General features: G+C 41.6%; 1 protein-coding gene across 3 annotated transcripts in view; it reads left to right on the top strand.

The window, feature by feature from the left end:
• Nucleotides 1-26,580, top strand: part of LOC106566793 (helicase ARIP4) — a 114,705-nt gene that overhangs the window by 64,193 nt on the left and 23,932 nt on the right. For 2 of the 3 annotated variants that reach the window (XM_014135186.3, XM_014135187.3), the window contains 4 exons: nucleotides 10,446-10,683; nucleotides 12,329-12,459; nucleotides 16,837-16,974; nucleotides 21,758-21,981. In XM_014135186.3, coding sequence (XP_013990661.2) covers nucleotides 10,446-10,683; nucleotides 12,329-12,459; nucleotides 16,837-16,974; nucleotides 21,758-21,981 — 731 coding nt within the window. Of the gene's footprint in view, nucleotides 1-10,445; nucleotides 10,684-12,328; nucleotides 12,460-16,836; nucleotides 16,975-21,757; nucleotides 21,982-22,006; nucleotides 25,597-26,580 lie in introns of those variants that run through there. The other variant, XM_045693095.2, reaches the window with a different exon arrangement.

The following is a 26,580-nucleotide window of genomic DNA, read 5'->3' as shown; positions in this document are numbered from 1 at the left end:
TTAACCTCTCTGGGCTAGGCGGGACAAATTCGTCCCACCTACGTAACAGCCAGTGACGCGATTTTCAAATACCTTAAAAATCCTATTACTTCAATTTCTCAAACATATGACTATTTTACAGCTATTTAAAGACAAGATTCTCGTTAATCTAACCACACTGTCCGATTTCAAAAAGGCTTTACAACGAAAGCAAAACATTAGATTACGTCAGCAGAGTACCCAGCCAGAAATAATCAGACACCCATTTTTCAAGCTACCATATGTCACAAAAACCCAGAAGACAGCTAAATGCAGCACTAACCTTTGATGATCTTCATCAGATGACAACCCTAGGACATTATGTTATACAATACATGCATGTTTTGTTCAATCAAGTTCATATTTATATCAAAAAACAGCTTTTTTACATTAGCATGTGACGTTCAGAACTAGCATACCCCCCGCAAACTTCCGGGGAATTTACTAACAATTTACTAAATTACTCACGATAAACGTTCACAAAAAGCATAACAATTATTTTAAGAATTATAGATACAGAACTCCTCTATGCACTCGATATGTCCGATTTTAAAATAGCTTTTTGGTGAAAGCACATTTTGCAATATTCTAAGTACATAGCCCTGCCATCACGGGCTAGCTATTTAGACACCCGGCAAGTTTAGCCTTCACCAAAATCAGATTTACTATAACAAAAATGTTCTTACCTTTGTTGTCTTCGTCAGAATGCACTCCCAGGACTTCTACTTGAATAACAAATGTTGGTTTGGTCCCAAATAATCCATCGTTATATCCGAATAGCGGCGTTTTGTTCGTGCGTTCCAGACACTATCCGAAAGGGTAAATAAGGGTCGTGCGCATGGCGCAATTCGTGACAAAAAAAATCTAAATATTCCATTACCGTACTTCGAAGCATGTCAACCGCTGTTTAAAATCCATTTTTATGCCATTTTTCTCGTAAAAAAAGCGATAATATTCCGACCGGGAATCTCCTTTTAGGTAAACAGACAAAGGAAAAGAAAGCTTTCGGTCGACGCGGGCACGAGCCTGAGTCTCACAGTACTGTAACCAGCCACTACCCAAACGCGCTACTTTGTTTCAGCCAAAGCCTGCAAAGCCACGATTCAGCTTTTTGCCGCCTTCTGAGAGACCATGTGAGCTGTAGAAAGTGTCACGTTATAGCAGAGATCCTTTGTAATTGATAGAGATGGCAAAGAAGTTCAAGAAATGGTCAGACAGGGTACTTCCTGTACAGAATCTTCTCAGGTTTTGACCTGCCATTTGAGTTCTGTTATACTCACAGACACCATTCAAACAGTTTTAGAAACTTTGGAGTGTTTTCTATCCAAAGCCAATAATTATATGCATATTCTAGTTACTGGGCAGGAGTAGTAACCAGCTTAAATCGGGTACGTTTTTTATCCAGCCGTGTCAATACTGCCCCCTAGCCCTAACAGGTTAACTTTTAGACTATCGATATTGATAGAATAAGAACAAGTCTTTGATATTAATTAATAGTCTGCAGCTAGAAATTATATCATTGAACGCGAAGACCAACGAAACATCCATTCTATGATGACATTAATGAATGTCGCTTTGAAAGATCCATTCTAACCGAGAGAGAGAGCGAGAGAACGCGGACAAAACTCTCCAACAGAACGACGCTCCAACAAGGATCCCGACGACACACTGAGCGTAAATATATATTGATTGCAATTGTTCCCGAATGAGTGAGCGTTCATGTGCAAAGGATTAGCATATCAATTGTTAATATTAATGAACTCTGTGTGCCTCCTCAGCTGAACTTTTTATGACCCTTTGTCTAACAGACCAGCCATGCCTGTTTAGCCCACTAGGGCACATTACTCTACCAATTCTTTGTGATGATAATTACTGTTTGTATACTTTCTGTGAATTACTTAGTTTAGTAAATAAATTATTTTAAGACAATTGATGTATGGATGACTCTTAGTAAAGACTGGGTTCGTGCAGATACAACAATATACGACGTTTGGAATGAAACTGGACGCGAGGTAAAATACACCATTTAAACCAGAAGATAATCGGCCTATACTATAATAGAATATAATATATAATGTTATAATATAGGAAAGTTATATTAGGAAAATTATAACTTTGTAATCTGAATATTTTCCTTGGTGCCCCGATCTCCTAGTTAATTACAATTAAACGATTAATCAGTTTAATCGCGTGATAATAATTGCAGGGAGTTAATTGATAAACATGTCTTCAGTTTAATGGTGACCCAAAGACACGACAATACGTTATTATTCCCCAATGCACCTATTCTGATATCTTCCCCTTGCTTGTTGTAAACATATATAAACTTGTAGACAAATACATAAAAAAAGATAGACAAATAATAAACACATTAAATTATAAAACAGTTCTCGACAATAGAGAGAGAGTGAGAGAAGAGGGCGAGATCGTGTGTGTATGTATAAATTCGTATGTGTAAGCGAGCATGTAATTGAGTACGTGTGTTCATATCCACTTCATAGTGTTCAGATATTTTTACAGTTCCCATACTTTCTTTTTTTCCGTAACCTAAAGTCCCTATAGAATTTAGTACAGCTATGGTGTTATGGAGCCGTCTCGGAATAGCTGTCCATCTATAAAGAGTTTGTCCACAATGAGAAAGGCACGCTTAACCTTCTCCCTCTATTGCCTTTGTACTTGATACAGTCTCTTACTACGTTTATCTCCCTTGGAAATTGGTCATTGAGACTGAATTTGGTCCCTTTTTAAGCTCCCTTCCCCTGCTTTTGATCAGCTCCTTTTGTTGGTAGTGTTAAAATCTTGCGAAGATTGGTCAGGGACACTTGGTCTTGTCGCTCCAACTCCATGAATTCTCTGATTGCACCCTCTGGATTATTGGATGCGTCCTCAGGAATCCCCGAAAAAAAATGATTTTCACGCATTCTACAACATTGTATGTCCTCCTTCATCACCCTGTTTTCCCTGGGTAGACAATCCATGTTGGAATTGTGGATTTTTACCTTGGCTGTGAGTACCTTGTTCTCTCCTTTAAGCGTGATAATTTCACTCTGGCTAAACTCCAAACTCCCCCTCAGCCCTCCTACCTCCTCACACAACTTTTCCAGTGTTGCATGGATTCCAGCCGGAGCACTAGCCTCTATTTCAACGGTAAGTAAATCGTCCGTGTCTGTAGATTAATCTGTTTTTATTTTTTTTATCGGGTTAAAGTTATTCCATGATTGAATATGTTGTTCCTCCATAGCGTAAAGCTGTTTGTACTCATCGATTTCCCTCAGGATCTCCTTAGTATCCAGGTTGGCTCTTTACTGCAACCAGTTGTTTTACGAAAAGATAACAATTAGTCTTTCCCACGACGACAGGTGTCTATAGTACAGCCAGCTAGAACTCGCGGAATCCACACAAAAAATGGAACACAAACTTGCAGTCCCAGCCATGAAGGCTAACCACGTCGTGGAATCCTTAGCAACAAAACTTTTAGTTCTGAGTAAATTCTATTTAATTACAAATATTTAATATAAACAACCAACTGAGTGTAGACAGTACAATGTTCTTTTGCGCACTCTGATGACGTATGTTGCGTGATGAGGTTGAAAGCCCAACACAAGGATTGATAAGTTGTGCCTTCTGAGATTCCGTTCTGCACACCACTGTTGTACTGCGCCATTATTTGTCTGTTTTTGTTTTCCACATGACTCACTGTCTGTAGGAGCAATCCATTTTCATGATCAGGGAGGTGTACCTAATAAACTAGCCACTGAGTGTCGATTGATGCTGTTTGGATGCTGGCTACCTTAACTTGGCCTGATGAGGCTTTGGTCTACAACTTTGATTAGGGTGGGGGCCACAAAAAATCTGAATTCCTCATGAGTGGTCACAGTGGCTCGCGGGTCTGCATACCCACATCCATAACCACACATGCAGTCAGAGCTGTCCCTAGCCTTTTGGGGGCCCTAAGGGAAATTCACTCAATTTGTAGTTTTAAAGCAAATTTCCTGCACTTGGCATTTTGCCAAATCTGAGTGAGAGTGACTTGCAAAATCAATGAGGTTCCCCTGGTCAGTAATTCAACCATGATTACTACAAGTTTAGATAGCTGGCTAGACTAATTAACCAATCTAAAAAATGTTAGCTGACACGGGCTAATTGAGTGACTGACCATTTTTTTCACAACCAAATTTCAGATTTGCACCTTGCGCATTCTACTATTCTTGAGACCCCGATTGAGTTCCAAAACATATTTTAAAAATATATTTAAAACATTTTACAAATTTAATTTGTGGGAGGCTACAAAAACAGCTGTCAGTTGCTCATCCCTGGTTTACATGGTATAGGCTGAACATAACCTACACTAAACTACCGTCCTAAATCACCCCCTGGTTTTCTCTTGGTGTTGGGGTGTACTTTAGGATTTTGATCATCAAAGCTGACCTAGCTATTAATAGGTTTAGTCCCAGCTGTTTTTTTCCCTGGTAAGGGAGTTATTTCTGGAACCAAAACCAGGAGGACAAGCCAATGAATTACCCTTTCCTCCCATACATAGCTATTTGTGACTGTTTCATTTACCCCAGCACACACACACACTTCCTAGAAGTGCGTTCTGATACTTCTCTCTGCCTCTGAAGAACATTCTCTCTCTCTCAATTCCCCCCCCCCCCCCCCCAGCCAGTGAATTCCCCCACCCCACCTTTGAATGTACTGTAAGCTGTGCTCTGTGCTGTATGGGTGTGAATCATCATAAGGCATTTCAGGAATCGGTTATGTAACTGTCCTTTACGATAGTGGGGACTGGGAGGGAGAGTAAGACTGGGAAGGGGAGGAGTGGAGGCGACTCCGGGACGAGTTGGTAGAGCCTGGTGTTTGCAATGCCAGGGTTGTGCGTTCGAAAGTATGAATGTATGCACTCACTACTGTAAGTCACTCTGGATAAGATCGTGTGTAAAATGGTCTGAATTTTAATCAGTCTCCTTGGCTTGTAACCTTTATGAAGTGTTTTAGATGGGGTTTTTTTCAGTAGCAGTCTCCTTTTGGAAGGGTTTTCCCCTGGCACTTACGCCAGGGTTGCATTGATTAGGGCATGCAACAGAAAATGTTTTAAAACTTCTTGCAACGGAAAACAAAAATGAATTGTTTTATTTTTGACAAATTCAGGTATTCCCTACATGTTTCAATGTGTTTTCTAACAAATATGACCCAGTGCAGGGAGGTGGGAGTGACCGGTGATGAAGAGCAAGACCGATAAACTGCCTGTCAATTGGCAAAGGGTTTGCTTCCTACAGAAAGGTCACTTTAGGCTATGTTCCATCCCAGAGAGAGAAATTACGTCTGGACTTGTACCGCGGCTGCAACGGAATGACAAAGTACAGAAATATGTACACAGCCTTTCGACAACCTGGATTACATAATGTATCCCTTTTTTAAAATGGGCTGAATACCTCTTTCATATTAGGGTTTTGCGCCCAACCTTTCAATAAGCTCTGTATTATATATGTTGTTAAATTGGTTTGTAAAACCAATATGACAGAGGTCACAATGGGACTGTTTTGAATGTTATATCAACCTCTATAAAAGCTAATGGAACTGAATTCAGAGCACAAGAGGTTGTTTTGTAGATGGGTTAGTTGAAGAGGGAGTTTTATGTCATTTGTTTTTCTACTCTGTCTGCCTCACCACCAGCCTCTGTCTGCATTATATAAATTACTTTTCTTCCTGTTTTTGCCTTTTTTCTCTTTTTTTTATGTTTATCATGTTTTAGTTGGAGGCTTTCCTGCCTGGGTTTTCCTGAAGGTGTCACCTTGATCCCTATATAGTGTACTACTTTTGAGAAGGACCCGCATAGGGCTTTGGTCAAAAGTAGTGCAGTGTATACAGGGAATAGGGTGCCATTTTAGACACATGCTCAGTGAAACGTAACAAGCTCCAGGTGTTCCTGCCTCACCACTCTGCCCTTGGAGTCTGGTTCTGAGATAGAGTAGTCTGGCTGGACTGGACCAAACTTGGCCCAAGATGGATGTTCTGTCCTGACTGATGTGCTGTTGGGTCAGTTAGGGTTCAGAGGTTGGCTATGCTAATAGCTGTCAGTGTGGGGCAGTGATGCTTTCCTGGTTGAAAATTGTGTATGTGGATCTGAGCAGGGCAGGACAATACGGGACTGGGTCAGGCTTGGGTGACAAGCTGGGCTTACAGGTATGTAAAAGAGTCATATACAGTGAAAGTATTCAGAAATTATTCAAACCCCTTGAATTATTCCACATTTTGTTGTGTTAAAGTCTGAATTCAAAATTGATTACATTTTTCTCTTACCCATTTACACACAATACCCCCATAATGACAAAGTGAAAACATGTTTTTAGAAATGTTATAAAATGTATAAAAAATGAAATACCGAGATATCTGATTTAAATAATTATTTACACCCCTTTGCTATGACTCTCCAAAGTGAGCTCAGGTGCATCCGATTTCCTTTGATCGTCAATGATGTACACTTGAAGTCGGAAGTTTACATACACTTAGGTTGGAGTCATTAAAACTCGCTTTTCAACCACTCCACAAATGTATTGTTAACAAACTATAGTTTTGGCAAGTCAGTTAGGACATCTACTTTGTGCATGACACAAGTAATTTTTCCAACAATTGTTTACAGACAGATTATTTCACTTATTCACTGTATCACAATTCCAGTGAAGTTTACATACACTAAGTTGACTGTGCCTTTAAACAGCTTGGAAAATTCCAGAAAATAGGCTGATTGACATCATTTGAGTAATTTGGAGGTGTACTTGTGGATGTATTTCAAGGCCTACCTTCAAACTCCGGGCCTCTTTGCTTGCCATCATGGGAAAATCAAAAGAAATCAGCCAAGACCTCAGAAAAATAATTGTAGACCTCCACAAGTCTGGTTCATCCTTGGGAGCAATTTCCAAACGCCTGAAGGTACCATGTGCAGCTGTACAAACAATAATACGCAAGTATAAACACCATGAGACCATGCATACCACTCAGGAAGGAGACACGTTCTGTCTCCTAGAGATGAACGTCCTTTGTGCGAAAAGTGCAAATCAATCCCAGAACAACAGCAAAGGACCTTGTGAAGATGTTTGAGGAAACAGGTACAAAAGTATCTATATCCACAGTAAAACAAGTCCTATATCGACATAACCTGAAAGGCCGCTCAGCAAGGAAGAAGCCACTGCTCCAAAACCGCCATAAAAAAGCCAGAATACGATTTGCAACTGCACATGGGGACAAAGATTGTACTTTTTGGAGAAATGTCCTCTGGTCTGATTAAACAAAAATAGAACTGTTTAGCCATAATGACCGTCGTTATGTTTGGAGGAAAAAGGGGGAGCCTTGCAAGCCGAAGAACACCATCCCAACCGTGAAGCACGGGGGTGGCAGCATCATGTTGTGGGGGAGCTTTGCTGCAGGAGGGACTGGTGCACTTCACAAAATAGATGGCGTCATGAGGAAAGAAAATTATGTGGATATTTTGAAGCAACGTCTCAAAGACATCAGTCAGGAAGTTAAAGCTTGGTCGCAAATGGGTCTTCCAAATGGACAATGACCCCAAGCATACTTCCAAAGTTGTGGCAAAATGGCTTAAGGACAACAAAGTCAAGGTATTGGAGAGGCCATCACAAAGCCCTGACCTCAGTCTTATATAACATTTGTGGGCAGAACTGAAAAAGTGTGTGCGAGCAAGGAGGCCTTGAGACCTGACTCAGTTACACCAGCTCTGTCAGGAGGAATGGGCCAAAATTCACCCAACTTATTGTGGGAAGCTTGTGGAAGGCTACCTGAAAAGTTTGACCCAAGTTAAACAATTTAAAGGCAATGCTACCAAATATTAATTGAGTGTATGTAAACTTCTGACCCACTGGGAATGTGATGAAAGAAATGAAAGCTGAAATAATAATTCTCTCTACTATTATTCTGACATTTCACATTCTTAAAATAAAGTGGTGATCCTAACTGACCTAAGACAGGGAATTGTTACTAGGAGGGCCCTCAGCGTGTGGTGTCAGGAAAATAACCTCACACTCAATGTCAACAAAACAAAGGAGATGATCGTGGACTTCAGGAAACAGCAGAGGGAGCAGCCCCCTATCTACATTGACGGGACAGTAGTGGAGAGGGTGGAGAGTTTTAAGTTCCTCGGCGTACACATCACGGACAAACTGAAATGGTCCACCCACACAGATAGCGTGGTGAAGAAGGCGCAGCAGCGCCTCTTCAACCTCAGGAGGCTGAATAAGTTTGGCTTGTCACCAAAAACACTCACAAACTTTTACAGATGCACAATCGAGAGCATCCTGTCGGGCTGTATCACCGCCTGGTACTGCAGCTGCTCCACCCATAACCGGAAGGCTCTCCAGAGTGTAGTGAGGTCTGCACAACGCATCACCGGGTGCAAACTACCTGTCCTCCAGGACACCTACACCACCCGATGTCACAGGAAGGCCAAAAAGATCATCAAGGACAGCAACCACCCGAGCTACTGCCTGTTCACCCTGCTATCATCCAGAAGGAGAGGTCAGTACAGGTGCATCAAAGCTGGAACCGAGAGACTGAAAAACAGCTTCTATCTCAAGGCCATCAGACTGTTAAACAGCCATCACTAACATTGAGTGGCTGCTGCCAACATACTGACTCAACTCCACCCACTTTAATAATGGAAAAATTGATGTAATCAATTTATCACTAGCCACTTTATATAATATAATGTTTACTTACCCTACATTACTCATCTCGTATGTATATACAGTACGCTATACCATCTACTGCATCTTGCCATCTGATGTAATTAAATGTATCACCAGCCACTTTAAACAATGCCACTTTATATAATGTTCTCATACCCTACATTGCTCATCTCATATGTATATACTGTACTCTATACAATCTACTGCATCTTGCCATCTTGATGTAATGTATCACTAGCCACTTTAAACAATGCCACTTCATATAATGTTTTTATACCCTGCATTGCTCATCTCATATGTATATACTGTACTCTATACCATCTTGCCTATGCCGTTCGGGCATCACTCATTTATATATTTTTATGTACATATTCATATTCATTCCTTTACACTCGTGTGTGTATAAAGTAGTTGTTGTGAAATTGTTAGATTACTTGTTAGATATTACTGCACGGTCGGAACTAGAAGCACAAGCATTTCGCTACACTTGCATTTTCACCTGCTAACCATGTGTATGTGACAAATACATTTGATTTGATTTGGATTAAATGTCAGGAATTGTGAAAAATTGAGTTTAAATGGCTAAGGTGTATGTAAACTTACGACTTCAACTGTATCTACAACGTGATTGGAGTCCACCTGTGGCCAATTCAATTGTTTGGATATGTTTGAAAAGAAACACACTTGTTTGTATAATTGTCCCACAGTTGACAGTACGTCAGAGCAGAAACTATACCATGAAGTCCAAGGAACTGTTTGTAGATCGATGAGATACGCCTCATCACAATTCTATCTGGGGAAGGGTATAAAACAATTTATAGAGTGTTAAAGGTTTCCAAGATGTGCTAAGCTGATACGGACATACTCAAGGCTGTAATTGCCGCCAAAGATGCTTGGTGTGAATACTTATGTAAAAATTTGCTAATATCTATTTCATCCATTTTTTTTATTCAGGCTGTAACACAACAAAATGTGGATTAAGTCAAGGGTTCCGAATATATGACTAGGTGGGGCTTGGTTGAGCTGTATTAGGTTGCATTGAGCATGTCAGTGTTGGCTACAATGTGACAGTGGAGAGATGTATGTGGATCGTACTGAGAGGGCTGTTTATGTGGGCCATAACCTTGGTTTCCTCCTCAACCTTGTTTGTCACTCTTTCCAGCCGCATGGAGAGCCAGAAACACCTTCACATAGCCCCAGTGGTCAGGGTTTCATAAGCTCTCCATATTTATTAGCACTTACATAAGCACCCCAGATCTAGTTCAGTGTCTCCAGTCTGGAGGCAGGGCCAAACAGGTTTGTATCCAACTCTGGCCCAGTCACTCCCTGTTAACCACAAAAAGATGTCTCTCAATGGATCTTTTATATCAATCCCTCTGGGTCAGTTTTTGTTTTTTTAAACTGTTCTTGAATCTGTCTTTACCCTTCCTTCAGTGATGGAGTAATCCATGCCTGCTATATACAACTCCAGTCCTCGAGTACCCCGGACAAGCATACCTGATTCAACTTGTCAACTAACCATCAGGCCCTCAATGAGTAGAATCTGTATTTTTTGTCCAGGGCTACAATAAAATGTGTGCTGTTGGGGGTACTCAAGGGCTGCCGTTGGGATCCACTGATATACAGCGTACCTTTTTTTAAAATAGGTTTTCAATCAACATTTATTTTAATTGATTTATGTTTTGTATACCAGTAATAACAACCTCCCCCCTCTGTTTCTCTTTACAGACCAGCCTCGTACCGCTCCCTTCAGCTCGGAGAATGAAGCACAGGGAGGGGAGTCTGCGGGATGGCAGTGCACCCCCCCATCTACCTCAGCCTCAGGGGAGACGCCGTCCCACCCCTCAACGCAGCCCCACTCTCGACCGTCCTCATGGCCTGAGAACCAAATCCCCTCTCAGTCCCTGAGTGGAACCAAGAAGAGGTCCCACTCCAACAAACCCCCACACATGAGGAGGAACATCAGGTATGACACCTGACCTCTAACAACATCCAAACTCACACATATAGAGAACAACATCTAATAGTCCCTTAACCAGCTTCAAAGATGCAATGAATGGTGATATTTATCCATTAATTCCCTAACTCTTTATCATCTATCCATACAGCACACGTAGGTTATCTTCAACTCTGTTCTCTGGCATTATCTAGTGTTCTGTCTTGTTGATTTTCCCTAGGGAGGGCTCACAATGAAGGCTCTAAGTAGAATATCTTTGTATTACTCAGTCTGGCAACAAGTCAGTCATGCTGCCATGAGTGGGATTATTTCCCCAGTGTTTATTACAGTATTACAGCTCTCACTCACTCACTCACTCACTCACTCACTCACTCACTCACTCACTCACACACGCACACACACACAGAGATACGTACACTAGACCAAAAGTATGTGCACACACACCCGTTCAAATTAGAGGATTTGGCTATTTCAGCCGCACCCGTTGCTGACAGGTGTATAAATCAAGCACACAGCCATGCCGTCTCCATAGACAAACATTGGCAGTAGAGCTCAGTGACTTTCAATGTGGCACCATCATAGGATGCCACCTTTCCAACAAGTCAGTTCGTCAATGCTAGAGCTGCCCCGGTCAACTGTAAATGCTGTTATTGTGAAGTGGAAACATCTAGGAGCGACACTCTCTAGTGAGTTCCAAACTGCCTCTGGAAGCAACGTCAGCACAAGAACTGTTCGTCGGGAGCTTCATGAAATGGGTTTCCATGGCCGAGCAGCTGCACACAAGCCTAAGATCGCCATGCGCAATGCCAAGTGTCGTCTGGAGTGGTGTAAAGCTCGCCGCCATTGGAATCTGGAGCAATGGAAACGTGTTCTCTGGAGGGATTAATCACGCTTCACCATCTGGCAGTCCGACACATGGATCTGGGTTTGGCAGATGCCAGTAGAATGCTATCTGCCCGAATGCAAATTGCCAACTGTAAAGTTTGGTGGAGGAGTAATAATGGTCTGGGGCTGTTTTTCATGGTTTGGGCTAGGCCCCTTAGTTCCAGTGAAGGGAAATCTTAACGCTACAGCATACAATAACATTCTAGACGATTCTGTGCTTCCAACTTTGTGGCAACAGTTTGGGGAAGGCTGTTTCCTGTTTCAACATGACAATGCCCCCGTGCACAAAGCGAGGTCCATACAGAAATGATTTGTCGATCGGTGTGAAAGAACTTGACTGGCGAGCCAGGCCTAATCGCCAACATCAGTGGCCGACTTCACTAATGCTCTTGTGGCTGAATGAAAGCAAGTCGCCGCAGCAATGTTTCAACATCTAGTGGAAAGTCTTCCCAGAAGAGGGGAGGCTGTTATAGCAGCAAAGGGGGATCAACTCTATATTAATGCCCATGATTTTGGAATGAGATACACGTACATGCATACATGCGCGCACACACCAGAGATGTATAGACACACACACGCATACACACAAATGAACACATACAGCATTAGTAATGTATATCCCCATGCGATCTGGCTCGGTCTAGTCAGTCTGTTGGCCCTTTAACAGAGATGGGTGCCTGGTGCCTATTCTGAGCTCTCTCTTCTCCTTCTCCATCCCGCTCTGTCTCTCTCTCTCTCTTGTCTCCCTCTATTCCTCTATGTGATGTAGAAAGCTACTGAGGGAGCAGCAGTTGGAGGCGGTGACCAAAGCTGCCCAGCAGGAGGAGCTGGAGAGGCGGCAGAGGCTGGAACAGCAGAGGAAGGAAGGGCACGTGGCCCTGCTACCTGAGTACACACCAGGTGAAGACAGACACAAACACACACATAATTGATAGCTGGAGTGTTAAATCAGAAATATTTTTGTCTTGAAGTACTATACTCTTGAAATATAATATTATCGTAATATCATAATAGAAGGTACCAGGCCTGGTCTACATAGCAGATTTTGAAAAGGCGTTTGATAAAGTACGACTAGAATTTATATAGAAATGCCTGGATTACTTTAATTTTAAGAGTTATGTACAGCATCCCCAGGTGTAAAATAGTAAATAATGGTTACTTCTCAAAGTATTGAGCTTTAAAGAGGAGTATAGCAAGGCTGTCCATTGTCTCCATATCTATTTATTATGGCCATTGAAATGCTAGCTATTAAAATTAGATCCAACAAGAACATCAAGGGGTTAGAAATCCATGGGATAAAAACAAAAGTGTCAATGTATGTCAAGGATTCTAGTTTTTCTTAAGTCCGCAATCTGGATCACTGCACAGTCTCATTGAAGACCTTGATCACTTTTCTAGCCTCTCTGGACTAAAACCTAATTATGACAAATGTACAATATTACGTATTGGATCGTTAAAAGACGTTGTTTACATCACCTTGTAGTTTACCAAATAAAATGGGCGAATGGTGAAGTAGACATACTTGATATTCATATCTCAAAAAATATAAATTAACTTACCACAATCAATTTCAATAGAAAATTTGCAAAAATAGATAAGATTCTGCAACCATGGATAGTTAATACTTGTCTATTTATGGAAAAATCACATTGTGATAGGATCAAATAGTTAATCAGTTTACTTACTAATGTTGCTGCTTACTCCAGACAACTTGCTTTTTAATACTTATAAGAAAAACATGTTTCATTTTATTTGGAATGCTAAGCCAGACAAAATTAAACGTGCCTATTTATATAATGAATGTGAGTTTGGGGGGCTAAAATGATTAAATATTAAAGCTTTTAAACCTCACTTAAAGCTTCACTCATACATAAGTTATACTTAAACCCAAAATGGTTCTCCAGTAGATTATTAAGAAAGGCTTTATACAGGCTTTATACAGATTACAACTTCTCATACCCGACAAATTGAAAATAAAATGTTCTTTATATTATTGCCCTTTCTTTAAAAAGCCATACAAAGCGGGTTACAATTTCAGTTTTATCCTCCAGAAAATATCTAATAAATATTATGGTTGAACTCAAATATACTGATTAATAAAAAAAACATTCTTTATGGATTTTGTTTTTACAAATTATTATATTTATTAATGATATTATGAATAGAAACGGTGGAGTTATGTCACATATGCAGCTATCGAAAATATATGGGAATATCTGCTCAATCCAAACTTACAACCAACTGATTGCGGCACTACCACAAAAATGGAGGAGGCAAGTAGAAAAGGGAGAAGGTAAGGAACTTGTTTGTCTGCCATATATTGAAGAGACTAATTGTCTGAAAATAATTGTCATAAATAGAAAAATATACCAGTTTCATTTGAGGACAATATTGTTGAAAGTTTCACCATACAGGTTGCAAAATAAATGGGAAGAGAGTTTCGATGTTCCGATTCCCTAGCACATGGTTTATGAACTGATACAAAAAACACTTGATTCAACCCAAGTTTTTCCATTAAAATTCTTGCCACCAACAGAATGCTATGTACAGTTGAAGTCGGAAGTTTACATGCACTTAGGTTGGAGTCATTAAAACTTGTTTTTCAACCACTCCACAAATTTCTTGTTAATTAACAAACTATACTTTTGGCAAGTCGGTTAGGACATCTACTTTGTGCATGACACAAGTAATTTTTCCAACAATTGTTTACAGACAGATTATTTCGCTTATTCACTGTATCACAATTCCAGTGGGTCAGAAGTTTACATACACTAAGTTGACTGTGCCTTTAAACAGCTTGGAAAATTCCAGAAAATGATGTCATGGCTTTAGAAGCTTCTGATGGGCTAATTGACATCATTTGAGTCAATTGGAGGTCTTCCAAATGGACAATGACCCCAAGCATACTTCCAAAGTTGTGGCAAAATGGCTTAAGGACAACAAATTCAAGGTATTGGAGTGGCCATCACAAAGCCATGACCTCAATTCCATTGAAAATTTGTGGGCAGAACTGAAAAAGTGTGTGCGAGCAAGGAGGCCTAGAAACCTGACTCAGTTACACCAGCTCTGTCAGGAGGAATGGGCCAAAATTCACCCAACTTATTGTGGGAAGCTTGTGGAAGGCTACCGGAAACGTTTGACCCAAGTTAAACAATTTAAAGGCAATGCTACCAAATACTAATTGAGTGTATGTAAACTTCTGACCCACTGAGAATGTGATGAAAGAAATAAAAGCTGAAATAAATTGTTCTCTCTACTATTATTCTGACATTTCACATTCTTAAAATAAAGTGATCCTAAAACAGGGAATTTTTAGTAGTATAATAATACTTGTAGGAAAGATGTTTATCTTCAGCTCACAATCTGTGGATACTACATGATTAGAAAGTTTCAAAATGTTTGTAAAACATCACAGTACAATTGAAAATGTATATGGCACATGGAAGCCAAACGAGGGTGGTCTATGGTGATGGGCTGAGAGTGGCTGAGGAGTGGGATTAAAGATCTTATGTTCAGTAATGTATTATTGTTATGTGATTGCTGTATATAAAAGTACAATGTATATGCAAAATGTATATGTAGCAGAAAAGCTGTAAAAAACAAAGATGTGTCCTCCAAAGTGTGGGTTGGTGGATGAGTTAATAAATGTAAAAATATATATATATATATATTACAGTAGTTTGGACATCTACTCATTTCTGGGTTTATCTTTATTTTAACTATTTTCTACATTGTAGAATAATAGTGAAGAAATCAAAACTATGAAATAACACACGGAATCATGTAGTAACCAAAAAAGTGTTAAACAAATGAAAATATATTTTATTTTTGAGATTCTTAAAAGTAGCCACCCTTTTGCCTTGATGACCGCTTTGCACACTCTTGGCATTCTCTCAACTAGCTTCATTGAGGTGAGGTAGTCACCTGGAATGCATTTCAATTAACAGGTGTGCCTTGTTAAATGTTAATTTGTTTAATTTCTTTCCTTAATGTGTTTAAGCCAATCAGTTGTGTTGTGACAAGGTAGGAGTGGTATATAGAAGATAGCCCTATTTGGTAGAAGACCAAGTCCATATAATGGCAAGAACAGCTGAAATAAGCAAAGAGGAATGACAGTCCATCTGTACTTTAAGACAGTCAGTCAATCCAGAACTTTTAAAGTTTCTTCAAGTGCAGTCGCAAAAACCATCAAGCGCTATGATGAATCTGGCTGAGGACTGCCACAGGAAAGGAAGACCCAGAGTTACCTCTGCTGCAGAGGATAAGTTTATTAGAGTTACCAGCCTCAGAAATGATAGACCAAATAAATGCTTCACAGAGTTCAAGTAACATACACATCTCAACATCAACTGTTCAGAGGAGACTGCGTGAATCAGGCCTTCATGGTCGAATTGCTGCAAAGAAACCACTACTAAAGGACACCAGAGAGAAGAGACTTGCTTGGGCCAAGAAACACGAGCAATGGAAATCTGTCATTTTTCTGATGAGTCCAAATGTTTGATTTTTTGTTCCAACCGCCATGTCTTTGTGAGACGCAGAGTAGGTGAACGGATGATCTCTGCATGTGTGGTTCCCACTGTGAAGCATGGAGGAGGTGTGATGGTGTGGGGGTGCTTTGCTGGTGACACTGTCAGTGATTTATTTCAAATTCACGGCACTCTTAACCAGTATGGCTGCCACAGCATTCTGCAGTGATACTCCATCCCATCTGGTTTGCACTTAGTGGGACTATCATTTGTTTTTCAACAGGACAATGACCCAACACACCGCCAGGCTGTGTAAGTGCTATTTGACCAATAACGACAGTGATGGAGTGCTGCATCAGATGACCTGGCCTCCACAATCACCCGACCTCAACCAAATTGAGATGGTTTGGGATGAGTTGGACCGCAGAGTGAAGTAAAAGCAGCCAACAAGTGCTCAGCATATGCGGGAACTCTTTCAAGAAAAAAAAGCATTCCGGGTAAAGCTGGTTGAGAGAATGCCAAGAGTGTGCAAAGCTGTCATGAAGGGCTGCTACTTTAAAGAATCTAAAATATATTTTGATTTGTTTAATGCTTTTTTGGTTACTACATGATTCCATATGTGTTTCATAGTTTTGATGTCTTCACTATTATTCAACAATGTAGAAAATAGTAAAAAAAATTAAGAAAAACCGTTGAATGAGTGGGTGTCCAAACTTTTGATTGGTACTGTATATCATAATAGAAATTAATGGGTTGATACTTAACACACTCAGGTGATTAACTACTGCATCTCTCCCTCTGTTCCCTCCAGGACATCTGTCTAAGAGTGTGTCTGCTACCGTGGCCAAACAGGATCATGTGATCTGCCTGGACACCAGTAAAAGCAGCACTAACGTCAGAGAAGACGACTCCAAAGCTCTGGTCCCAGAAGTACACACCTCCAATGAAGGTGAGACCCCAGTCACTATGAGATGCTGTTTAGTATCCCTCATCAAGCTAGAGAAGCCCCAGGGTCTGTCACACATGACATATTACTATACATTATATTACACATGTTAACTGAGACTAGGGCTTTTGGGGTAACCGTATTACCGTCACACCCGCGGTCACGAGTCACGAAGGCATTCCACATGACTGTTTAGTCACGGTAATTAGGCTTCTCCAGGCTCTGATGCTGCTGCTGGTCATTAGTAGCCTACCAAACTGCCTGCTACTCAGCACTCTATTGTCCCTCTCACTCTGACATCAATGCAAATGTGTTCGAAAATCTGATCAAACACTTAATGAGAGGCCATGACCTCATGTTACGGAACATTTCTATAGGCTATGCATATAGAGGAGGATCCCATCAGCTTTCTATAGGCTAGGCCTACTATATTTATTTCTCTCAACTTTCCTAATATTAATCACATTCCTTAAATTTACAACAGAAGTATAGCCTACCTGGCTGACATGAAAATAAACCACTGGGAAAAGCGTCCTCCACTATTTAAGTGCATAGATGACATCTATTTTTTCCCTTTCCCCTGTTTCAATACAGGTGCATGATAATGGTCCATCCTAAATCAAAACTAATGTCACACATATATTATTTAATCTTGTAAAGACAAGATTAAATCAAGAATAGACTGATGGGTGACAATATTAGCCTATCACTTCTGAATGATATATTATCACTTGTGAATGATGCCCAGCTTAAGAAACAATGCCTTTTCTTTGTGACTTGTTCGAATCATAGTCGCACACCTCATAGCCTAGCCCATAGACCTATATGTTTTAATAAGGTTTGATCACAACTAAAGTGACCAAATAAGTTCTTAAAATTAAGCACATTAATCCACTTACAAGGGGTGTAGAGCCTAACTGGCATCAGTAAGCGGCGCGTGAGTTTGGGGAAGATAATTTTCACCATAAAAATGCACCTTTTATAATAAAAGCATTACATGCATAATTACATTTGCGATCACTTTTGATAATGGTGGTTTCCGCTAGTGGAACATTCGCGTTTATAGCCTACTACCACGTGCGCATTGATGCGCTTATAATGTGAAGAAATAAACTATTCATATCAACAGTTGAAGCTAAACGTTCTGATCTGTTGCATCAGCCTCATTGCGTAAAACAGTTTTTTTTGATGCTATTGGTTGTTTTAATTTGGGATCTATTGCATCCCACAACTGTCCCAGACTATGTTTGGAATATTTATTTCTCACACAGAATAGAATAGGTCAACTTTTGTACTATGGGGGATGGTAGATTGACATAGGCTAGTGCTGTTCGTTAGGCCTACTCATCTTGTTGGCTGACGAAAAGTAAATGTGGACACTGATTCCAATATCTTCAATATGCACCTTGCAATTGGATAAGGACACTCGCAGTTGCTTCCCGATGTGTCTGTCTTACCTTGTAGCCTGTCATTAAGACCGATCACGTGACAGAGAGCCATGGGAGTGAGAAACCCTTCGGATTACGCAGAAGATATTTGAAAATGTCAAATTGTGAGACTATTGGACTGTGCACTTCCTTCGCAAAAAACAAAGCAGAGCTCATGCCTTTCAAGCAACTTATTTCAAATCATCATTAGTCTCATCATGCAGCCTTACAATGTATTAAAAATCTAAACCGATAGCCTAACGTTTGTAGAACTGAAGGTACATAAATAACTCTAAATTAAGCATATAGGAGGACCTATTTCTTTGTTAACCGCTCAACACAGAACAGCCGCATGTGCGCACTCCCTCAAATCATTTGGAGAAAAGATTAATATTTTATTAGCTTTGTTCAATTGTATTCTAAATACTATAAAATAATGGCATGGAATTATAAGCGAATCTTGTCTGCTAAATGAACTAGTGTAGCCCACAGCCATTTGGCATAGCCAGATCAGGACCTAACATAAGGACAACTCAGAGTATGCTGTTCTGTTCTTCTGAAATAGACAACATTTTCTTCATATCATGCTTCTTTAGACCTGTCTAAAATAAATAATGGATTTGTTGTGAAGGTGTACGCTAAATTACATGGATTTATTCAACTTTTTAAAATGTGTGGAAGCCAGGAGATGCTAAATGTGTTTGTTATTTAGTGATCAATTACCTTGAGACTGGCAGTTATTTGCTTGACAATCACCGGCCCTGCCACAGCCCTAACTGAGACTGATTGTGGTCCTCCTGTGCTGATCGAGGATCAGGTCCCCTGTACCTTTTTTATCTTATTCTTTATGATCTAAAAGGCAGAAATGATCCTAGATCAGAACTCCTACGCTTTGAATACCTGCCCTGGTTGTGCAATACTGAGGAACTCTGCTCCAGTCATTCTTAGATTTCCATCAACAACGTTCGGTCACTGATCTTTATGAATTTGACATGTTATCAGATGAATAGCCAAGTCACACTGTAGTTAATAGAGCATAAAAATATGTTAATTGAACTCGAGGGTCCTACACCAAACATGGTTCCTGAACCACTGATGGATTTAGAATGGCAAGACTGCCATGCTTTATGTGCTTGGTGACGTTATGACCCATTTCTCTGTTCTTCAGGTGTTGTAAATGGGATCAAATGTGGGTTAGATGCTTACTGTAGGTCAGTTAAGGGAAATGATCTCGCTGCAGTGTACTTTATGAAAGTACGTCATGTAAAGTTATCAGAATTATAGCATGGGGTACGTAGGGACTGGGGTGTGCTGTACCTGACTGGCTCTGAGCAGTTGTCTGAGCTAGATCAGCTGAGCTAGAGCAGGAGAGTCGCTACAGTATAGAACTAAGCTCTGGTGGGTACATCATGTGCTTTTCCTCCACTGGTCATGACTCACTCTCACACACACACTCTGTCTGTCTGTCTGTCTGTCTGTCTGTCTGTCTGTCTGTCTGTCTGTCTGTCTGTCTGTCTGTCTGTCTGTCTGTCTGTCTGTCTGTCTGTCTGTCTGTCTGTCTGTCTGTCTGTCTGTCTGTCTGTCTGTCTGTCTGTCTGTCTGTCTGTCTGTCTGTCTGTCTGTCTGTTATTCACACATACATACACCTGTCTGTTTGTGGGCATAGATCCACATTGAACAGATCCATTCCCAGTTGAACCCCCTTCCAACCCACCCTGCGTTTTTGAGTCCTGGATGAGAGGGTAGGCAATTTAAGGCAACAATGTCTGGAATGGAAGTGGGTCTATGGAGAAAATGTCTGGTTAATGCCAGCCCCAGCCTCAGCCAGCTTCCAGCCTCAGCCAGCTTCCAGCCTCAGCCAGCTTCCAGCCTCATGCAGCTTCCAGCCCAGGCAGCGTGGTAACATTTCTGCCCTGGGTTATGTAAACCCATCTCCCACCACTATAATCCAGCTTGTATAAGCACCCATTCAGTAGACTTACATAAGCCTGCTCTCTATCGTCTTCTCCTCCCCTCTTCTAGGCCACATCTGTAGTTAAAAAAATGGCACAAGTTTGTGGAACTTATCACTTAATATAGATGACGTGGGGACCCGTTTAGATGTTTCTGTATATATTTTTACATTGTTATTTGAAACCAGGCCAGGGAAGAACTTTTTTGAAGATTTGTTTGCCTGAAGATACTAAGACAAACATGACGCCAGAAAAATTGCAGTCATTTCATAGAATTTGTGAAAACAGATGTCTTCTTTTGGAGATAAATAGTGTTATTGAAACACTTATTATTGAATTATTGAAACGTATGATATTTTATTTGTTTAGGCAATATTGTGTAACATAATGGTAGAAAATGATTGTTTTGATCAAAAGGCAGCCACACAATGCAATTGAAACATGTGTGTATTATGTACAGTACCAGTCAAAAGTTTGCACACACCTACTCATTCAAGGGTTTTTATTTTTACTATTTTCTACATTGTAGAATAATAATGAAAACATCAACTATGAAATAACACATATGGAATCATGTAGTAACCAAAAAAGTGTTATACAAATCAAAACCTATTTTATATTTAAGATTCTTCAAAATAGCCACCCAGCTTTGCAAACTCTTGGCATTCTCTCAACCAGCTTTACCCGGAATGCTTTTCCAACAGTCTTGAAGGAGTTCCCACATATGCTGAGCACTTGTTGGCTGCTTTTCCTTCACTCTGCGGTCCAACTCATCCCAAACCATCTCAATTGGGTTGAGGTCGGGTGATTATGGAGGCCAGGTCATCTGATGCAGCACTCCATCACTCTCCTTCTTGGTCAAATAGCCCTTACACAGCCTGGCGGTGTGTTGGGTCTTTGTCCTGTTGAAAAACAAATGATAGTCCCACTAAGCGCAAACCAGATTGGATGGCGTATTACTGCGGTAGCCATGCTGGCTAAGTGTGCCTTGAATTCTAAATAAATCACTGACAGTGTCACCAGCAAGCACCCCAACACCATCACACCTCCTCCTCCATGCTTCACGGTGGAACCACACATGCGGAGATCATCCGTTCACCTACTTTGCATCTCACAAAGACATGGTGGTGGAACAAAAAATCTCAAATTTGGACTCATCAGACCAAAGGACAGATATATTTAGATTTGTTGGTTACTACATGATCTCAATGTGTGTTATTTCTTAGTTTTGATGTCTTCACTATTATATATTAACAGTAAAAATAAAGAGAAAACCCTTGAATGAGTAGGTGTCCAAACTTTTGACTGGTACTGTAAATGTATTAAATGCTTCTCCATTTCCATCTACAATGCTCTTCTAACAAAAACACCTTGACCCCCCTTTTCTTTTTCCTTTCTCAACCATAGACGTGATCGAGCTGAGCTCCGGCGAGGACGACGCCCTACAGATCAGCAGCGAGTCCACCAATGAGGAGGAGGAGCGGTCGGAGGAGGCCAGCGGCGCCCACGTCAATGACGCTGTGAACCAACCGGACGCCCTGGGGCGTGTCTTGGTCAACCTGAATCACCCTGCTGAGGAGGTAGACCTGTTTCTCTCCCCTCAACTGGCCCGGGCCATCAAACCTCACCAGGTATGGATTTCCTCAGTAGAATATCAAGTAGGCTTGGGCGGCATATACCGTTATACCAGGGTATTTGGAAATGGCCACGGGAGGGTTTCCCAATACCTTCAATACATTCTAATATTTGTAACAATTTAAGTAAATACCTGCAGTCAACTTGTGGAATGAGTTGGGGGATGAAGCAGATCGCGTTCTTATTTCACCTGTCACATTATTGTACAACGGGATCAAGCAGGAGCAGGTGTGTCCAGCTGTGTGTTGACAGGGGTCTCGTGTTATATTGAGTCAACAGTGTGTTTTTGCTTCAATAGAGTGATCAGGGATGTGCATCTGTAGTTTTCCTTCACACAAAATACATTAGTGCAACACATTCAGCATAAAATAGCTTTATTTTGATTCGATGACAACAGAAGTCTTTTTTGCAAAACGATGTATGGCCATCATATTTCTAATGTTTAGGCGTATCATAGGAAATGTATTTTCTAACGTTTTGCTTAAAGTTAATATTTCATTTTACTGGCAAAGTCTCTGGCTACACTGAGAAAAGTAGCTCCACATCAGTCAGAGCTCTGTCTGCTGATAGAAGCCTCTTCATGAATACTCATCCCAGTTTAGAAGTGCAACTGAAGCACACAGTTAGTCTGATGTCGAGCAGAAAGTACAATAAGAACCATTTTAGATCTGCGTTTCCAAACGCAGTAAGATATTTATTTTTTCCCTTCGTGACAAACACAGAATTCTGCGTTAACACCACCCCTAAGTTTAACTTGCTATCTAAGTAAGTGGCTAAGTTAATAAGGTGACAGGCATCATATTGTGTTAGCTTTCTGCCATGTTTGAGAAGTCAAAACCCTTTGGATGTTATTTGCACAGCTGCCACTGCCATATTGATTTCCTTGTGTCTTTTATCCTTTCCGTTCTCGGCTGTCTGCTCCTCCCCCCTCTTCTTCAAGCAGAGCAGGCTGTTGCCCTAGTGACTCCAGACTCCACACAGCTTGTAGACATGCTGCTGGAGCCTCCCGAGTGGCGCAGCAGTCTAAGGCACTGCAGTGCTTGAGGCATCACTACAGATCTGGGTTCGATCCCTGGCTGTGTTGCAGCCGGCCGCGTCCGGGAGACCCAATTGGCCCAGCGTTGTTAAGGGAGGGTTTGGCCAAGGCCAGGATGTCCTTGTCCCATCACGCTCTAGCGACTCCTGTGGCGGGCCAGGCGCATGCACGCTGACACAGTCGCCAGTTGTACGGTGTTTCCACCAACACATTGGTGAGGCTGGCTTCCGGGTTAAGCGAGCAGTATGTCAAGAAGCATTGTGGCTTGGCAGAGTCGTGTTTCAGAGGATGCATGGCTCTCGACCTTCGCCTCTCCCGAGTCCGTACGGGAGTTGCAGCGATGGGATAAGTCTGTAACTACCAATTGCATATCACAAAATTGGGGAGAAAAAGGGGTAAATAGTGTTTAAAAAAATTAAGACATGCTGCTGGAGAGCCAGTACTGCATCCGTCAAAAATGTGTTCATTTGCACAATGCAGTGGTGGAAAAAGTACCTAATTGTCATACTTGAGTAAAAGTAAAGATACCTTCATAAATAATGACTCAAGTGAAAGTCATCCATTTTTATCAGCATATTGATTCCACAACACGAAGGGCTAATACTCTTGACCACTGCTACTCTAACTTCCGTGATGCATACAAAGCCCTCCCCCACCCTCCGTTTGGCAAATCCGACCACGACGCTATCTTACTTGTCCCGGCTTATAGGCAGAAACTCAAACAGGATGTACCAGTGACGAGAACCATTCAACGCTGGTCTGACCAATCGGAAGCCACGCTCCAAGATTGTTTTGATCACACGGACTGGTATATGTTCCGGTCAGCCTCAGAGAACAACATCGACCTATACGCTGAGTCGGTGAGTGAGTTTATAAAGAAGTGCATTGGAGACGTCGTACCCACTGTGACCATTAAAACCTACCCTAACCAGAAACCGTGGATGGATGGCGGCATTCGCGTAAAACTGAAAGTGCGATCCACCGCATTTAACCACGGAAAGAGGTCTGGAGATATGGCTGAATATAAACAGTTATTCCCTCCGCAAGGCAAACAAGCAAAATGCCTGTACAAGGACTAGGTAGAGTTGTAATTCAAAGGCTCCGACACGAGACGTTTGTGGCAGGGTCTACAGGAAATCACGGACTACAAAAATAAAAACAGCCACATCACGGATACCGACGTCACGCTTCCAGACAAATGAAACACCTTCTTTGCCGGCTTTGAGGATAATACAGTGCGACCATCTCGGCTCGTTAACAAAGTGTGCGTCCCCGTTCCCCCCTCCTTCTCAGTGGCTGACGTGAGTAAAACATTTAAACATCTTAACCCTCGCAAGGCTGCCGGCCCAGACGGCATCCCTAGCTGCGTCCTCAGAGCATGCGCAAACCAGATGGCTGGTGTGTTTACGGACATGTTTAATCGCTCCCTATCCCAGTCTGTTGTCCTCACATGCTTCAAGATGGCTACCATTGTTCCTGTACCCAAGAAGGCAAAGATAACTGAACTAAATGACTACCGCCCCGTAACACTCACTTCTGTCATCATGAAGTGCTTTGAGAGGCTAGTCAAGGATCATATCACCGCCACCTTACCGGCCACCCTAGACCCACTTCAGTTTGCATACCGCTCCAACAGGTCCACAGATGACGACATCACCATCACATTGCACACTGCCCTATCCCATCTGGACAAAAAGAATACCAATGTAAGAATGCTGTTCATTGACTATAGCTCAGCATTCAACACCATAGTACCCTCCAAGCTCATCATCAAGCTGGAGGCCCTGGGTCTCAACCCCTCCCTGTGCAACTGGGTCCTGGACTTTCTGATGGGCCGCCCCCAGGTGGTGAAGGTAGGAAACAACATCTCCACTTCGCTGACCCTCAACAAGGGTGTGTGCTCAGCCCTCTCCTGTACTCCCTGTTCACCCACGACTGCGTGGCCATGCACGCCTCCAACTCAATCATCAAGTTTGCAGACGACACAACAGTAGTGGGCTTGATAACCAACAATGACTAGACAGCCTACAGGGAGGAGGTGAGGGCTCTGGGAGTGTGGTGCCTGGAAAACAACCTCTCACTCAACGTCAACAAAACAAAGGAGATGATTGTGGACTTCAGGAAACAGCAGAGGGAGCAGCCCCCTATCCACATCGACGGGACAGCAGTGGAGAAGGTGGAAAGTTTTAAGGTCTTGGGCATACACATCACAGACAAACTGAAATGGTCCATGCACACAGACAGTGTGGTGAAGAAAGGCGCAACAGCACCTCTTCAACCTCAGGAGGCTGAAGAAATTTCGCCTGTCACCCAAAACCCTAACTAACTTTTACAGTTGTACAATCGAGATCATCCTATCGGGCTGTATCACCGCCTGGTATGGCAACTGCACCGCCCTCAACGGCAAGGCTCTCCAGAGGGTGGTGCGGTCTGCCCAACGCATCACCAGGGGCAAACTACCTGCCGTCCAGGACACCTACAGCACCCGATGTCACAGGAAGGCCAAAAAGATCATCAAGTACAACAACCCACCCGAGCCACTTCCTGTTCACACCGCTATTATCCAGAAGGCGAGGTCAGTACAGGTGCATCAAATCTGGGACTGAGAGATTGAAAAACAGCTTCTATCTCATGGATCACTAGTCACTTTAAATAATGCCACTTTAAAAATGTTTACATATCTTACATTACTCATATCACATGTATATACTGTATTTTATACCATCTACTGCACCTTGCCTATGCCGCTCGGTCATCGCTCATCCATATATTTATATGTACATATTTTCATTCACCCCTTTAGATTTGTGTGTATTGGGTAGTTGTTGGAGAATTGTTAGATGACTTGTTAGATTTCTGTGTAGTAGGTAGTTGCTGGGAATTGTTAGATATTACTGTACCTTTGGAACTAGAAGCACAAGCATTTCGCTACACTCGCATTAACATCTGCTAACCATGTGTATGTGACCAATAAAATTGGATTTGATTTTGAGTAAAAATCTACCTATAGCTCCTACCTATATATGCATAACTTTATGAGCTGGATTGCCTGTCTTTGCAATTAGTTTATTTTTGTTTGTGCTCGTTAGCATATTAGGCTACCAGCCTCCATGGAAATTTGCTATTGCTGTTAAATTAGCACATTTTATTACCATCCTGGTAATAGACTCCCAATGGGCTTTTTCTGTGTTTTTTGGCACCCTCTTGTGTACTAAGCTGGTAATACTGTAATTCCCAGGGTGAGAGAAGGACGGTATGACGATATGCAAGTCGGGGTACCGCCCAACCCTAATATCAAGCCTATCAAACCGTATTCTCTTCATACATAATCAATCTACCAACCATGGTACCACTGACTCAATAGGACCATGGATTCTCTTGTTAGCACAGGCAGTCTAGCAAGTATAGGGCCAATTTCCCAGATCCATATTAAGCCTAAAAAGCACTTTCAATTAAGATTTTCTTCCTCTGCCAAACCCCACGGAGACAGCCATGGTATACAATGCAGTCAAACAAATATAACAACAGACTTATCAATCTGCTAATGATCTCACTACTT

Source organism: Salmo salar, chromosome 13 (genome assembly GCF_965601325.2).
Source record: "Salmo salar chromosome 13, fSalSal1, whole genome shotgun sequence".
In the NCBI taxonomy this organism is placed as follows: Eukaryota; Metazoa; Chordata; class Actinopteri; order Salmoniformes; family Salmonidae; genus Salmo; species Salmo salar.
Note: the sequence above shows the minus strand (reverse complement) of the source record. Positions and strands in the feature narration are given on the sequence as shown.